The sequence below is a fragment of the Platichthys flesus genome, chromosome 1 (assembly GCF_949316205.1).
Source record: "Platichthys flesus chromosome 1, fPlaFle2.1, whole genome shotgun sequence".
Classification (NCBI taxonomy): domain Eukaryota; kingdom Metazoa; phylum Chordata; class Actinopteri; order Pleuronectiformes; family Pleuronectidae; genus Platichthys; species Platichthys flesus.
Window position 1 is genome coordinate 24,645,505 of NC_084945.1, and position 16,473 is coordinate 24,661,977.

Here is a 16,473-nt window from a genome sequence, read left to right on the forward strand (position 1 = left end):
TGCACCGGAGCAGGACGGTCAGTGAGCCGCTGGGTCCGCGGTTGTTTCTGTACCTAACGTGACGGCTGCAAGTCTCACAACAGCAGCACCACGGCTTCCTGTCTCCACCTTCAAAATAAAATGACAGCCTAGGAAGCACGGCTCCAGTTTTACAATTAATTATCTGTTAAGGAGCAAACTCTGAAGTATTCAGTGGTGTACAGGGAACAACAACTTTATTCCTTGTGTTCATACACTGTACTATCAAATTAATTAATTATTTGTGTTACTGTGTTCTCTGCCCTTACCCATGGTTACAAATATATGAATTTCTTCATATTCTCTATATTTATCATTATTATAAGTTGTGTTTTTTTTTTCTTATTTAATGTTTCGTTTTTGTTTAGCACGTGGATCTTTGTTAGTTTTTTTAAATCAATAACTTTCAGCTTTTATTTTGAAGGCCAATCTAATTTCCTGTATTGTTCTGCCTTTCTAACTAGACGGAGTCACCACTACGATGCCTGATCAACCAGACGGATGGAGGTGGAGGTGGAGCAGGAGCAGAGAAGGAGCCCGAGGGAAAACATGACCCTCCCCCTCTCTTATATAGCTCCACCGCACACACAGACACACACACACACACACACACACAAACACATACATAAACACACACACACACACACTCAAAGTAAGGGTAAGATACTGATAAGATAAAAGACTTAAAACCACCCCTATTCATTAACCAATGTGAGAATGTAACTGTGTTGAGCCACACCTACAGGTAGAAATGTTCTGAAACACAACAGCACAGAAGCGAAGTGGTTACCCTTCACAGTAGAAGCATTGATTATATGTCTGTTTCATTCTTTGCCATGTGCCAGTAATGATAAGCAACTGCACCATTACCTCCACATTACACCATTATTCCCATCGTGATGATGTATTGAGGGCGAGTGAGAGGGTGATAAGATGATAAGGGTCTCTTGTATTTAAAGACATGGTCAGTCCATGAGGTCTCAACTTAGACTTTATATACGGATAGATGACACAACAGCTCCCCTAAAGTGAAACAAAACTTCTTGCCTAGTGGCTGGCTGCAGCATAGGTCATAAACCCCACCTCTGTTATAGTGGATGGGACATGGACCAAATTAAAAAAGATAAAATAATGAAAATAACAACAACAACAATTATAATAATAATAATAATACAAATCTCAAAGATGGTGTCTGTCATGTAAGGTAGTTCTTCACACTGATGTATGTTCTAATGCAAATGTTTCTAGTAAGGTGGTCCATATGCACAGACTCTGATTCGAAATGACGTCCTTGGTTCAAGTTGGCAGCGATAATATCACAGATGATTTGTCTATATTTGTGGAGAGTGGTAGGAGGTTGAGATATTACTATTAAGCCAATTTGGTACAAATGTCTCTGTTAACAAAAGGTGGTGGTTTCATCCGGGTTATTCCAGTTTGCCATTAGGATCAACACTTAGTCTGTTGGAGACATTCTTCTTTGCCGATCCCTGAGCAGTCTGTGACAGTATGTCCTGATCCTAATCCCTCGCCATTTCATTGTTTTCCCAGTTTACTAACTAGGAAAATAATGATCATAACATCTCGTTCAACAACAAGAAGTGTTTGTTTCCGTCAAAGGTATGTAAGAAGATTACATTATAATCCGAAGAATGTTACCTATTTGCTGCATGGATGCAGTATATGCTTTAGTGGGCTTTAGACATTTGTTCTATTGGTTTGTAATTCCAATGATTCAAAGAGAAAAACATACTTTCAGGATGCATTCATTTCTATGACTCAAAGGTATTTTACTGAATGTAGGTGTAAACAAGTCTAGTCTGGTCTGTTTTATTGTCTCAATGCCACCTGGGCCACCTGGCAGAAAGGCCACCTGCATGCCCATCCAATAAACATGCTAATGGTTAAAGCACTCACACAAAACACACACACACACACACACACACACACACACACACACACACACACACACACACACGCATGTACAGCCCCAGAATGCATTCACAGTGTCACAAGCTACAGGTGGCTCGGTAAACACAGTGTGTGTGTCTGCATTATCATGATAATGACAATATCAGCTCCAAATAGCACACATTTCTTTATCAAATACCACACACTTCACATAGCTCTGGCATTTTGTTTTTCTATTCTTAATAAGAAACAGTTTTTTAAGTTTTTTCCTCCAATAACTCACAAATGAGAAATAGAAAGTCTTGGGGATAAGAATTACCTGATTTGCAACCCAGATGTCAGAATCGGGTTTTATTATTTATTTATAACGGCCCGAGCACTGACAGTGGGAGGCCCTATTGAAATTGTAAGGATTATTAATTACTGATTCTTCCTGGTGTCGGTTTCAGCTTTTTAATCATGTAATGACACAGTAGATGACTCCCAACATTTACACATTGTCGAATGAAATGCTTGTATTCAACTGACATTGCCTTAGTATTTTAGTAATGTTCTTCTTCCCTCTGCTGGTTGTACTAGTGACATGCTGCCATAAAGTGCTGTGCAGTGTATATCAGGGAATTAACTGTAAATTCAGGATAAACTAGAATCTAAACAAAGCTGTGAATTAGAGCTGAATATGTAAACAAAATATATTTGCTATGTCCATTACGTGAGAAAATATATATGGTAGATTTATAGGCAAGAGACACACCTTCTTGTCCGCCCTCTGTCTGTTTCTGCTTCCTCCCTTTATTTCAGAATGTCATGCATGATTTGTTTTAAGTTCCCATGATGCTCTTTGGTGAGAGCAGGTTTCCCAACTTGGTTTTGTGTCACTGTCACACCATCTGTGTTCTGCTTTTCTCTTCACACTAAATTATTTCGCCAGGAACTCAGCAACATGCAGAGGTGAGTTACATTTTGATTCTATTTAGGTCATAGCTTCCTATGCTGACACTGACTTAAGAAAAATTTGATGGTTCTTTAACTAATTGTGTGGAAGTGACTTTTGTAAAGATTTCCTTATGTGTTCAAAGTTAAGGTCAATAAGGTTCAATGCATTTATTTAGGTTTTCAACATTAAAGTCAAGGGGAATATTTATTTTCTATCATGACATGCAACACAGATTCAATAATAGTCTTACATTTAAATCTAATACAATCTGTAATATATTTGATGCACGACACAGCAGTATTCTTAAATAAAATATCCCACTGCTTTGGACCTGGTGTACAGCAGAACAAAAGTGTTTTGAAATTGGGCATTTTTTTTTTTAACGGATACTCTTAGGAGAGCCTATCGCTGAAGCACCTCACCTGTGAAGTTTGTTCCCTTAGATTGTGAGTTATTAAATTGCATATGTCCGTAGAAAGATGAAATCAGGCTTTCTTTTTCAATGAATTCTGTCCACTTCACAGGACAAAGTGGTGGCTCCTCTGGTGGCTGCTCCTGTATTTGGTGTCTCATAACACCGGCTATGGTAAAAGCAATGGTGAATCATGTGAACAAAAAAATGAAACTTCTAGAGGTAAAAAACTCATCCGGGAAAAAAAGCTGATAAACACACACACTTGAAATATTAACAAATGTTTTTTTCTTATTTCAGACTTCAAAACCCTTATCGAAGATCTATGCAAAAAAAAAGACAAATGTGGTAAAACAGTGAAATCCCCCTCCCATACACATGCACACACACACACACACACACATACACACTCGAAATATTAACAAATGTTTTTTTCTTATTTCAGATTTCAAAACCCTTATTGAAGATCTATGCAAAAAAAACAACAAATGTGGTAAAACAGTATAATCCCCCTCCCATACACACACACACACACTCACATAAAACATTAACAAATGTTTTTTCTTATTTCAGATTTTGAAACCCATATGGAAGATCTATGCAATAAAACCAACAAAGCAGGTAAAACGGTATAATCCGACTCCCATATGCACACACACACACACATACACACTCACACACTTGAAATATTAACAAATGTTTTTTTCTTATTTCAGATTTCAAAACCCTTATCGGAGATCTATGCAAAAAAAACAACAAATGTGGTAAAACAGTATAATCCCCCTCCCATACACACACACACACACACACACACTCACATAAAATATTAACAAATGTTTTTTTCTTATTTCAGATTTTGAAACCCATATGGAAGATCTATGCAAAAAAACCAACAAAGCAGGTAAAACGGTATAATCCCCCTCCCATATGCACACACACACACACACACACACACTTGAAATATTAATACATTTTTATCTTATTTCAGATTTCAAAACCCTAATGGAAGGTCTATGCAATACTTTGAAAAGTGAAAGAAAGAAAAACATTGCTGAGTAATTATTTAATTATATATCAAATTTTATTCGTTTGTTATAATGTTTGTTCGAACTCTTTTGTAATATTCAGATCTAACATTAGGCAGTTTGTGGTTTAGTAATAAAAAATAATAGATCTTAAGTTATGAGTTATAATTGCTTCTCCTTTTACACAAGTAACTTTCCGGATCTGAAAGACCTTCTTGAGAAATACGAAGGGGATAACACTAAGGCCATCTTTCACCCTCATGTGGTGTTTCTCCTGCAGAAGCCAAATGGCCCCTTTGAAGGCCTGAAAATTCAAGCCAGCGAGAATGAGGTAAAGATGTGTTTAGTCTGAGTTGGAGATTTTAAGCCATGTAGAGAGGGCAACGTCTACCACTTGTACCTCTTGAGGAATATCTATACAACCGTTTAATGTGCTGAAATTCTTTAACTTTAGCGCTTTCTAAATGATGAGTAGCTCTCTGGCGATCCTATGACTCCTCACTGTAATTCCAACGTGAAGTTAAAGCTTCTAGCGAAATGTCTCACACCATCATTTTTCATTTTGCATATTGACTTGCTAACAGCAACGTGGTGTCCATACTCAACATCAGCCATTTTCTCTCATTGTGAGCATATTTGCATGCAGACATTTGCATTTAGCGCAACTTTACTGAAGTTCAGCCGGTTCTAGTAAATTCTTGTTTAATATAAATACCTGTTTTGTAACCGATACAAGCTTTTATGTGTTTAGCCATCAGGTAGTGTACTTTATTAGTTGATGTAAAATACAAATGTATACGAATGTATCGGAATGAGTTGCATATAAATACAATAATTTATTTCTCTTCTTGTTTTTGGCACCGTGCTTCTGATGTATAGGCATCGTCAGACGGGAATATCACCAACGCCCAAGTGAATGTTCAACTGCCCAGAGAGTTGGATGTTGGACCAAACAACACAATTGCATTTTGCCTGGTTACCTGGTCGGAAACAAATATGGTCAGAGACACAAATACACAAACATATGTAAAATGTAGTAGAGAAGCATCTGAATTGTGATTAAACATATTAATTCTGCACATTACAATATCACTCATGGATTTGCATCTTTAAGTTCGAGATCAATTATCCAGAAAATTTATACCGGTTTTAAAATAGAGGCACTCCTGGCTCTTGTTTTGCCCAGTTGTTGATATTTTATTTCATCATTTGATTTCATTTTCATAATTATAATACTTCCAAATATCACCACATAATGTTGTGCACAATTAGGATACTTATAGCTGCTTTTAAAATGAGTAGAATTCAATGTTGATATCACACATAAAGTGTTGGTAGTTTTTTCAAAAAGAGAATGGCTCAGAGTCATAATTTTTGCATAATTGTCCAACAACCACACAGACACATCTTTCATAAAATAGGTGTCAGTTTGTAACAAGCTGCAATATCGCCCAATGCAGTCATGGGAACAAACTGTTCTTTGTTCTTCTCTGCTGCAGTGACTTGCAAAATGTAACTGAATACAAGATCAGGATCAGGAAAGGTACTACCTCTGTGAGCACCCGTGAATGTAAACCACCACTTCTCCCTAGAATGAAAGCTGATATAAAACAGTGTGACAAGATGACTTTTTCCCTCTGACACTACGGGTTGTAAAGGGTAGTTATAAACTGTCAAACTCATGGACTGTATGTTGTACTTTAGACAACATCAGGAGCCTCAGATGAACTGTATAAGAACACAATGGTTGGCCTGAGTGTGCGTCATAAGAAGATTTCAGGACTAAAGGAACCAGTCAACATCACCATGATTCTTAACATCGGCATAAATGTAACTATATAACTTCATTTCACAGATTTCAGGTACTTTGATCTGTCTGTTGCATTGTCCTGTGATCCAATACAGCAAAAATTTGTTTACATTTGTATATGAGTAAAAAGCATAAATGTGTACATTATTAACCTAATGTGAACCTGGTTTGTCATCGTCAAAGGAGACCCGAGTCCCCAGGTGTGTGTTTTACGATGTCACAACACGTGGTGAGTAAACAAACATCACATTAGAAATAAGAAATAACAACCCGACAATTATTTCTTCAAGTTATATGTAGAGCTGACACACAATCTTTCTTATCCATAATGGATGGGTCTGTCTCTGTTTGACTTGGCAGGATATAGCAGTAGTGGCTGTGTAACCCTTTGGGAGCGTGGTCAGGAACACATCACCTGCTCCTGTGATCACCTCACATACTTCGGCGTGCTCATGGTAGGAGAGACATTCACAACAAAGTGACTCCACCGTTAGAGGACGGACGAGTTAGAAAATAATCAAGTTCTACACAGTTTTTCTACAAAAGCAGAAATACAACAATGCAAAGCCTAATTACTCGTAATCCTCATGATCTTTTCACTTATGTAACAAATTAAGTGTTTATAGCTAAATCCAAAAATAACTCACTATGTAAAAGTGTACCTATGCACTCTTTACAGTGTTATTTGCAATGCATTGTATTTATCATACAGTTATTTTTTGTAATTACTGATAACAGATGCGTTCACAAATATTGTACTTTTTATATCTCCAACACATAATAAAACAAGACACGTATGGAGATTTGCACATAATGATTCCTGTTTCAGTTATTAATTAATATCAGTCTCTACCCAAAAGTATAACTTACTCTGATCATAAGACAGTCTTAACACATTCATCACAGTTTGTATCAATAATATTTTAAGATAAAGTTAAAGTAGCTTTATTGTCAATTTCTTAACATGTTCAGAACATACAAGGAATCGATACAACGTTTCCCACTCTCCCACAATGAGACATATAAAGTGCACAGGCACAACAGATAACACAATACATTTCCTAATACTAAGTAAACATATAGAATTTATTAAGTACAGCAGCATAAGGTTCTCTCAAAGTGTAAACGTAGTGATTAAAGTAATGAAGTGCAAACAGTACAAGAGACAGTTTGTTGCAGAGTCCTGAGTGTTTTTAGTTTTTTTTGGGGGGGATTTAAGCCTCCAGTCAGACTAGAGGATATGTCTGGGGGGAGTGAGGGGAGAGAATTTAGCTTCCTGACAGCTTGGTGTAAGAAACTATTTCCGAGTCTGGTGGTGCGGCAACGGAGGCTCCTGTACCTTCTTCCAGAGGGTAGGAGGCTGAACAGACCGTGTGCGGGGTGGCTGGTGTCACTCACGATCGAGGTGGCTTTCCGGGTGAGGCGGGTGGTGTAAATGTCTTGCACGGAAGGGAGTGGGGCACCAATGATCTTACCAGCTGTGTTGACTATGCGTTGCAGTCTCTTCCTGCTGTGTGCAGTGCAGCTACTGCCCCACACAGTGATGCAGCTGGACAGGATGCTTTCAAAGGTGCCCCGGTAGAATGTTTTCAGGATGGGTATGGGAGCTCTCGCTTTCTTGAGTTTGCGGAGGAAGTAGAGGCGCCGCTGGGCTTTCTTCACCAGTGATGCAGAGTTGGTGGCCTAGGAGAGGTCCTCGCTGATTTGCACCTGCAGGAATTTGGTGCTGCTCACTCGCTCCACAGCAGCACCATCGATGGTCAGTGGGGGGTGCTCAGTGAGGCTTTTCCTGAAGTCGACCACCATCTCCTTTGTCTTGCTGACATTCAGCAGGAGGTTGTGGTCTCTGCACCAGGTGGTCAAGAGGTTGACCTCCTTCCTGTAGTGGGTCTCATCGTTCTTGGTGATGAGATCCACCAGAGTTGTGTCGTCCGCAAAGTTCACCATGTGATTTGTGCTGTAGGTTGATATGCAGTCGTGAGTCAGCAGGGTGAAGAGCAGGGGACTGAGCACACATCCTTGTGGGGCTCCTGTGCTGAGTGTGATGCTGCTCGAGGTGTTGTTGCCGACCCATACTGCTTGTGGCCTCTCACTGAGGAAGTCCCGAATCCAATTGCAAAGGGAGGTGTTGAGCCCCAGCTGGTCCAGTTTACAGATGAGTCGTTTTGGGATTATGGTGTTAAACGCTGAATTAAAGTCTATGAAAAGCATTCTCACATGTGAGTCTGCATTTTCCAGGTGGGTGAGGGCTGGGTGGAGAGCAGAGCAGATTGCGTCCTCTGTGGAATGTTTAGCCCGATATGCGAACTGAAAGGGGTCCAGGGTGGGGGGAGGATGGACTTGATGTGAGACATGACTAGCCGTTCAAAGCACTTCATAACGATGGGGGTCAGTGCCACAGGGCGATAGTCATTGAAGCAGGATGGAGCCGGTTTCTTTGGCACAGGTATGATGATGGAGGTCTTGAGATGTGAAGGAACAGCAGCCTGACACAGAGAAGTGTTGAAGATATCAGTGAAGATGTCTTTAAGCTCCTCTGCGCAGTCCCTCAACACGGCCTGGAATGTTGTCTGGGCCTGTTGCTTTCCTGGGGTTGATAGTGGAGAGTGCCCTCTTCACACTTTCGGCAGACAGGCACAGAACCTGGTCATGGGGGGGGGGGGGGGGGGGTGGAGTTTTCTGTGGGGTTGTGTTGTTTGTTGCTTCGAACCGTGCAAAGAAGCTGTTGAGGTCATTAGGCAGAGAGATGTTGTCGTCGCAGGTCTGTGATGCAGGTTTGTAATCCGTGATGGTCTGGATGCCCTGCCACAGGCTGCGCGTGTCTCTGCTGTCTTTGAAGTGGCTGGTTATCTTTTTGGAGTAGTCCTGTTTTGCTCTTCCGATGCAACGGGACAGGCTGGCTCTCGCTGTTCTCAAGCCAATTCTATCCCCGGCTCTGAAGGCTTTGTCTCTGGCCCTCAGCAGACGAGAAAATCTAAATCAATACCCCCATACTTTGATCTCTTTTTTGGCATATTTCCAGTGATCCAAGATTTTAGGGTAAACTCCCAGAATATATGAGTATAAACTCCCAGCAAAGTCCCTCTAACTCAGACATATTACAAAGAGATTTCATATAAATGCAAGGTGGCAGAAGAGTTGGTTTTCTCAATGTTATGTATGTTTCAGATGGAAGTGGAAAACATAACTTAAGAGATAATGATAGAATTTGTATGTAAATCGTAATATCCAATATGCCTAGTGATGGGAAGTTACTTGAATAAAAAAAAGCAGCATATAAGATAAAATGTAAAAAAAACAACCAAATACCTTAAAAATTATATCAAAGTTGTATTTACATACAGTATTTAGGTAATGTTACTGAGAAACGGTAAGCCATGCCGAATAATCTGATCAAAATTCCTATGTGTTTTCTCCACAGGTGTCTGCTCCCCTTACAGACTTGGACCAGGAGATCTTGACATATATTAGTCAGATTGGCTGTAGTCTTTCTGTCATTGCCCTGGTCTTCACTGTTTTAATCTTCATCACAAACAGGTTATTTACTCTTCCTTTATCTCCTCGTGTTTCAGTGTCCTTTATCCCTACTTACGTTTAATCTATCCTTCCCTATTACATGTTTTCAGTGACAGTAGCATTCCTCTGTCCTTGGTTAATGTTTTCATTTAAGTTAATGCTGAACCCAGATAATTCCTCTTTTGTTTGACAGAAAGCTCAGAGAAGATGTCTCCATGAAGATCCATGTCAACCTGGCCGTTGCGCTGATTTTGCTCAACCTACATTTCCTCCCCAGTCACATAGTGGCAGCGCAGTCCTCCACCGGGCTTTGCCTGTACATGGCTCTATTTCTTCATTACTCCCTGCTGGCCACATTCAGCTGGATGGCCTTGGAGGGTTTCCACATCTACCTTCTCATAGTCAAAGTCTTCAATATCTATATCAAGAAATACATGCTCAAACTCGCTCTCGTAGGTTGGGGTGAGTAGAGTTACCAGGACTAAGGACCTACACCATCAGTTTAAAAAAAATTGGGGGAATGCAAATTTAATTGGAGGAATTAATTCATTTCTCAAAGGTTCAATGTGTGCAATTTAGGTGAAGGGTTCTATTGGCAGAAATGTAATGTAAAATAATATAATGCTTTCACTACTGTATTTCATCTAAATTGTACAAATTCTAGTTTTCTTTGCCCTCATATTTTTTAAACTAACTTGACAAATTACTTTTTAATTTGATTACAACTTGAGGCTGCATGTCTGCAACGAGAGGGTGAGATGAGGGGTATTCAGCTGCAACATGCAAATCCAGCACTAGATGTCACTAAATCCTACACACTGAACCTTTAATCTGCGTGTTACCTCCAGGTATTCCTGCAATCATTGTGTCCCTGGTGGTCATCATAGACAGAGACGCCTATGGTCGCGTTGCTTTGCACTCATCTGAACCCAACAGCACTGCAATGTAAGAGAGAAGTGGGACACCTTTTGCATGTATAATCTAGACTAATAATTTGCATACAGAGTTTCTGTGTGTTTGACACAGGAACTCAAATTAACAACAGAAACAGAAATTCCATTTTTCTGGGTACAAAACTTGTGTGTCAGAGCTCATCCCTTCAAATTGAAAAACTGAATTCTGAAACTCTCTAGGGGTATATTGCATGGCATTTAGTGACATCTATAGTCACCTGAATCTTTAGTCCCATTTTAATTACAGATTATTCGATTTTTCAGCATATGAGCTAAAATTGCTATTATATTCCTTCTATTCACAGATGCTATATTGCCAACGACATAGTAAAAGTGGTGACTACAATGGGAGTATTTGGCTTGGTGTTCATCTTTAACATGATCATGTTTGGGTTGACAGTCAGACGTGTTGTGAGTCTCCACCATAGTAAAGAGGTACGGGTCAATCTGCACTTCTACGTTAACTTTTGTGCCATATTTATTCACTAGAATTTTCAAATGTTATCTTTTGAGGGGAGCATTAAAACGCCACATATGGTAACATATGCAATGAATCCCTTTTTGACATTTTTATGTTGCAGCCTCATGATCCTAAAGCCTCCAATCATATTGACATTCATATTCAGATCCTTGACACTTGAATTGTACATATTTTGCCTTCCATTTTTCTTGATCCTCTTCGTGATGTTTCTAAACCTTGATTACACCTGTGGCACCTGTCCACAGGGCTTAGAGACAGGATTGTGTTGAAACACAGATCTGGGGAAGGCAGAACCATTGTGCTCTAAAAAAGGTTCTCAGGAGCCTCTGTGATTCTAATGGACAAGGTTTAGAACAACAATAACTTTTTCTAATGCTGGTCATCCGCCAAAACTGATCTTTGGGCGGACATGGGTCTCGGTAAGAAATAAGACGAGGAACCCGATGGTCAATCTGGCTGAGCTCCACTGGTCTTATGTGACAGAAGCCTGACAGAAGCATCTCCTCGGTGAAAGACACATGAAAGTCCAGAATGTGAGATTCTCTGGTCTGATGACACCAAGCTTAAACTGTTTGGCCTTGGTTCTAATTGTCATATATGGAGGTAACCAGGCACTACTTCACCTTTCCAATACCATCCATACAGGAGAACATGGTGGTGGCAGCATCATACTGTTTTTAGAGGCAGGGACGGAGACTGATCAGGTTTGACTGAAAGCTGAAAAGTGCAGATGTATCATTAATGAAGGCCTGGTTCAGAGTGCTGAGGACCTCAGAATATAACAACAGGACAATGACCCAAAGCACACTGTCAAGACAATGCAGGAGTGGCTTGAAGACAACCTTGTGAAAGTCGTGGAATGCTCCAGTCGAACCTCAGAATCTTGAAAGTATGTGTACGCCACACCCACACCTAACCTGATCCATTTTGAGAGGATCTGCCGAGAAAAATAGTTGGAAAAGCTCCAAATCCACATGTGGATTTGGAGCTGCCAGAGTTGCTTCAACTAATTACTGAGTAAAGGGTCTGAATATGAATATGTCTGATAGGTATTTTTTTAATAGTTTATAAAAAACTGCTGTATGTAAATGTGTCTACATAAATAATGAATTTCCTTTTAATCCATATTGGGCTGTTCAAGCTTTGCTGTTGCGACAACCTTCAATTCTTGTTAGATTGATTGAATATGCTACATTTAAATCACAACTGTCACTCTTAAAATGTATTTATTATTATCTGATTACTCTCAGTTTTTTTTCTGCCAGACAACAAACATTTCACGGTCTCTAACTGGTGTTTTCTGATCTTTTATTAACTGACAGTTTGGGACGATTGACTTTGACAGAGCCAAGCGAGACACCTGTACCCTGCTGGGTGTCACCACTCTGCTCGGCCTCACCTGGGGCCTGGTCTTATTTTCATTTGGCTCCCTGACAGTTCCTGGCCTCTACCTCTTCTGCATCCTGAACTCACTGCAAGGTCAGCACATCCAGTGTCCACATGCTCGATTACAGGCTGATGTTACTGCAAATATGACAGACCAGGGCACCCAGCACATTCTGTATGTTGTCCACCTATAATGGAGGGACATTTATCAGGTGACTTCAGGATGAGGCACAGCAGGGTGTGACTTCACCAACTTTTGAGGAGCGGGAACTGTGATCCATGTGTGTCATTAATATAAGGTCAAAGTCTCGGGACCCAGAACCATGCAGTGTTGACATTAACTCTTGCAAACTGATGCTATTACAGGAAAAAAGGAAAAAGTTCACCAGAAGTCACACCTGCATTGTAATGAATTCATGTTGATTTTACTTGCTGTGGAAACTGGACTGACGTGCAACAGTTAGATGTTTATCATTGGCACATTTGAATGATTTGCATCATACCTGTGTCATCTCTTCTTGTGCCTGCTCTAATACTTTACTTCTCTTCCCCTCCTTTGACTCACACAGGTGTCTTCATCTTCCTGTGGTCTGTGATGTCTTTGAGAAAGAACAGAAAGTCAGCGACTGTGAGCGTAACACAAAGCACCAATAGCTAAGGCCGAAGGATATATCAAGATGTGTGTTTGTGTGTTTGTGTGTGTGTAATACTGAAATAATGAAGCAAATGTACATACTGAAATGTTAGTCATGTTAGTGACTCTGATGTTCAATTATGAAATTCAATATCTCAGTTTCCATACTGTTTTTAAAGATTTGTCATTAACCTACTCTGTTGTGCTTATACTCTATGGTGAGGTTTTTACTTATCCATCCATTGAGCAAAACAGTTTGAAGTAAAGAAGTTGATAAGATGTACAACTAAAAAGAGGGGATTTTCTTTCTCTACAGTTGCCAATGCTTACTCGTTTTGGGAACGGTTGGGTTTCTATAAATATATTTCTAGCAATGACAGTGCGTGTAGAGTACCTTCATAGAGTTTGAATGTCATTTTCAAACATTACAGATTCATTAAAAGCTGTCAACATATCCAAGACATAACAAGAGCTTCATCCTGTATTTCTACATATCATATATCTGTTGAAATAGAGATATGTAACAAACTCACCTAAAGTTATATTATTACCCTCATAACATGAGGCATTATTGGGATTTTAGTGTGAAATAACCTGTCAAATACATCATTGTAATTAGTTTAACAGATAATGATTTCAATTGTAAAACCGTGATACTTTTATTCTTTGCATTAATCCCACATTTAGAGGGAGCACACTAGTTCCCTTACTGCTGATGTTGCTGCTGCAAAACTCACTGGCTGATCAAAGTAAGAATCTTTGCTTGTCTAATAGCAAGTAATGCATCTATTAACAATTTGTAACAATTCACCTTGCTTAGGATGCCAAAGGGAAAATTACAACACTATTGTAAAGGAGCACGGGTTGTTCTGTCAATTTGTACGGGCAACACCACTTGACCATCTTACAATAAACAAATAATACCTTATAAGACCAATTACCTTTACATCTGGCCCCACCACATATGAAATAATATATATAATAACGAAATAAACCATAAATTCTGCATAAAATTACCTTTAAAGAAAATAAACCTAATCATACACATGCAGCACCTGGACGTGTGCCCGCATAAAGGACGAGAAAGTGAACACAACCCACAATTTAAAAGAAATCCCATATATCAATATTTAAACCCAAACCCCAGGTTCTTACAGTCCCACAGTTCATCCAACGAAATAGCTTATCACATATAATCCTGAACCCCATGAAACGTCACAAAGCTTCACACAGAGTTCACACAGGTATTGCGTGGTGAGATGCCGCACACAATACAAAAATAAGTCAAGCTATCCTCACCTCCTCTGACCGCCCAGAAAAACAGTCCAGTCCTCCCTGTAATACCTCAAAGTTTTGCCCAGGCAATAATACAGTTTCTTAGAAATAATCCCTTGTAGGTCCTCAAGTCTGCAGTTGACTCGAACGTAGCTGGTTGCTCACCAGCCCTCACAAAACAAAAACAAATAACGCAGAGACGTCACTTCCCCCCATTTATAATATTTGGATGTTAATGAAACAAAAATATACACAATGACACGTTCATTAAACAAATACATACAAGATCCATCCCCTATCCTTATACTTTAAGGCTTCTGACAGTTTGGGTATGCACAGACTATAATACATGTAGTTAAGAAGCGCAGATTTATCTATTGTTGGGACAGCCACCATTTTGGGAAGCACTCTGACTTACATAGACACAAACATTCACATAAATGTTTTTCTTTCACAAATGTTCTTTCATTAAGGTTGCAGAAAGAAATTTTGCCAACCTCTACACTGTCAAGAACTCCGTAAAGGTATATTATTTATTGATTTATATTTTGGGGGAAATAAAAATTGTACTTGCTACAAACCTGTATGAAGTGTGAACATGGATTATACAACGTTTAACTTGAATAGCACTCAGTTGGGAGCATATCTCAATGAAGGCCTAACGGCCCCCTCTTGAAACCGGATTTATATTCGTTCGATTTGGATTTTCGACTGGATCTTTACCAAATAGCAAATGTTACTCCCGGGTTGAGATTCCATAATCAGATAAGATTTCCTTTTTACAGGAGAAAGAATGAGACATACTGCAGGTGCTTCTGTGCAGTGCAGCTTCGCTCAGTAGAATTTAATTTACAAATATGCAAATAATCATTTTGTTCATGTATTCAAATGTTATCTTAACATTACAAATACACAAATTGATCTCTACCTCTGTCTTTACACTTCTTTCAAACAGCTCAAAACAAAACACACATTCTCAACTTCTCTATTCAGTGAATTTGGGTGTGATAATTATATCGATGACATTCTCGTTCAGCCTATAGTTAATCTTAATGTTCACATCCATTGACTTATAATCATTACTGTTCAACACGACATCGTTCAATGGATTGTCTGTTTGCTTGGAAGCCACAGTGACAGATCCATTTCAAGGTTGATTACATCATACAACAGTGTAAGTAAACTGGCTCTAGAGAAGACTGCTGACTCTGTATATAGGTGTTAAAGGATGGGCATTACTGCCACCCACAGTATGAGGTGCACACACACACACACACGTATCTCTGATCAGAATCAGAATTATTTTTATTTCCGCATATATTTGCATATTTTGGAAATTGCCATGGTGTGGTTTGGTGCACATAAAACAAAACAACAATACATATAGTAAGACAATATGACAATATATACAGTTAAAAACAATAAGTTATTGAGATAAATTATGTGCAAGGGGGTGGGGGGCAGATTCAGTGTGATGCAGGGGGCTTGTTTGTAAGCCCCACTGCCATGGGGAAAAAACTGTTCAGGTGGCGTGAGGTTTTAGTCCCGATAGCCCGGAACTCTTTTTCCCGATGGAAGTCTCTGAAAAAGTTGGTGACCGGGATAGGAAGGATCAGCGATGATCTTGCCTGCTCTCTTACTGGTGCTGGAGTGGAACAGGTCTAGGAGAGTGGGCAGGTCACAGCCGATGACCTTCTCAACTGACTGAATGATCCGCTGCAGTCTGCTGTTGTCCTTGGCAGTGGAGGCAGCAAACCAGACGGTGACTGATGAGGTGAGGATGGACTCAGTGATGGCTGTGTAAAACTCAACCATACCTTTCCTAAATATGAGAAGAGCCGAACTCAGTTTGGTTCAATCAAGTATTTATTTAGAAAGCAATGAAAGGGTATGAACAGCGAAACAATGGGCAATCATGCACAGCCTTGTCTCGATCAGTAGCACGGGGTAGTCAATAGTCGCGCCGAACAGAAGGCGTTTGTACTATTTATAACAGTCTGTATAATCCTCGATGGTGCGCAGGCGTAGTCCATCCTCTTGGCATTGGGATAAGGAAGTGACGAGGAGCCGCTCCCAATCTCACTCCTCCTCTGGTAGTTGCTAGGCAAAATGTTC

At 39.7% G+C, this 16,473-nt stretch overlaps 1 protein-coding gene across 1 annotated transcript; it reads left to right on the plus strand.

Moving 5' to 3' along the window:
• The first annotated feature begins 3,999 nt into the window (after positions 1–3,999).
• Positions 4,000–14,938, plus strand: LOC133955136 (adhesion G-protein coupled receptor G1-like). Its single transcript, XM_062389816.1, has 14 exons — positions 4,000–4,042; positions 4,132–4,179; positions 4,267–4,333; positions 4,493–4,634; positions 5,183–5,302; positions 6,008–6,133; positions 6,297–6,342; positions 6,474–6,568; positions 9,535–9,650; positions 9,823–10,091; positions 10,478–10,574; positions 10,888–11,017; positions 12,386–12,542; positions 13,019–14,938. The coding sequence occupies exons 2-14, from the start codon at positions 4,146–4,148 to the stop codon at positions 13,105–13,107; spliced, it is 1,488 nt and encodes a 495-aa protein (XP_062245800.1). The 5' UTR covers positions 4,000–4,042; positions 4,132–4,145; the 3' UTR covers positions 13,108–14,938.
• The last annotated feature ends 1,535 nt before the right edge of the window (positions 14,939–16,473 follow it).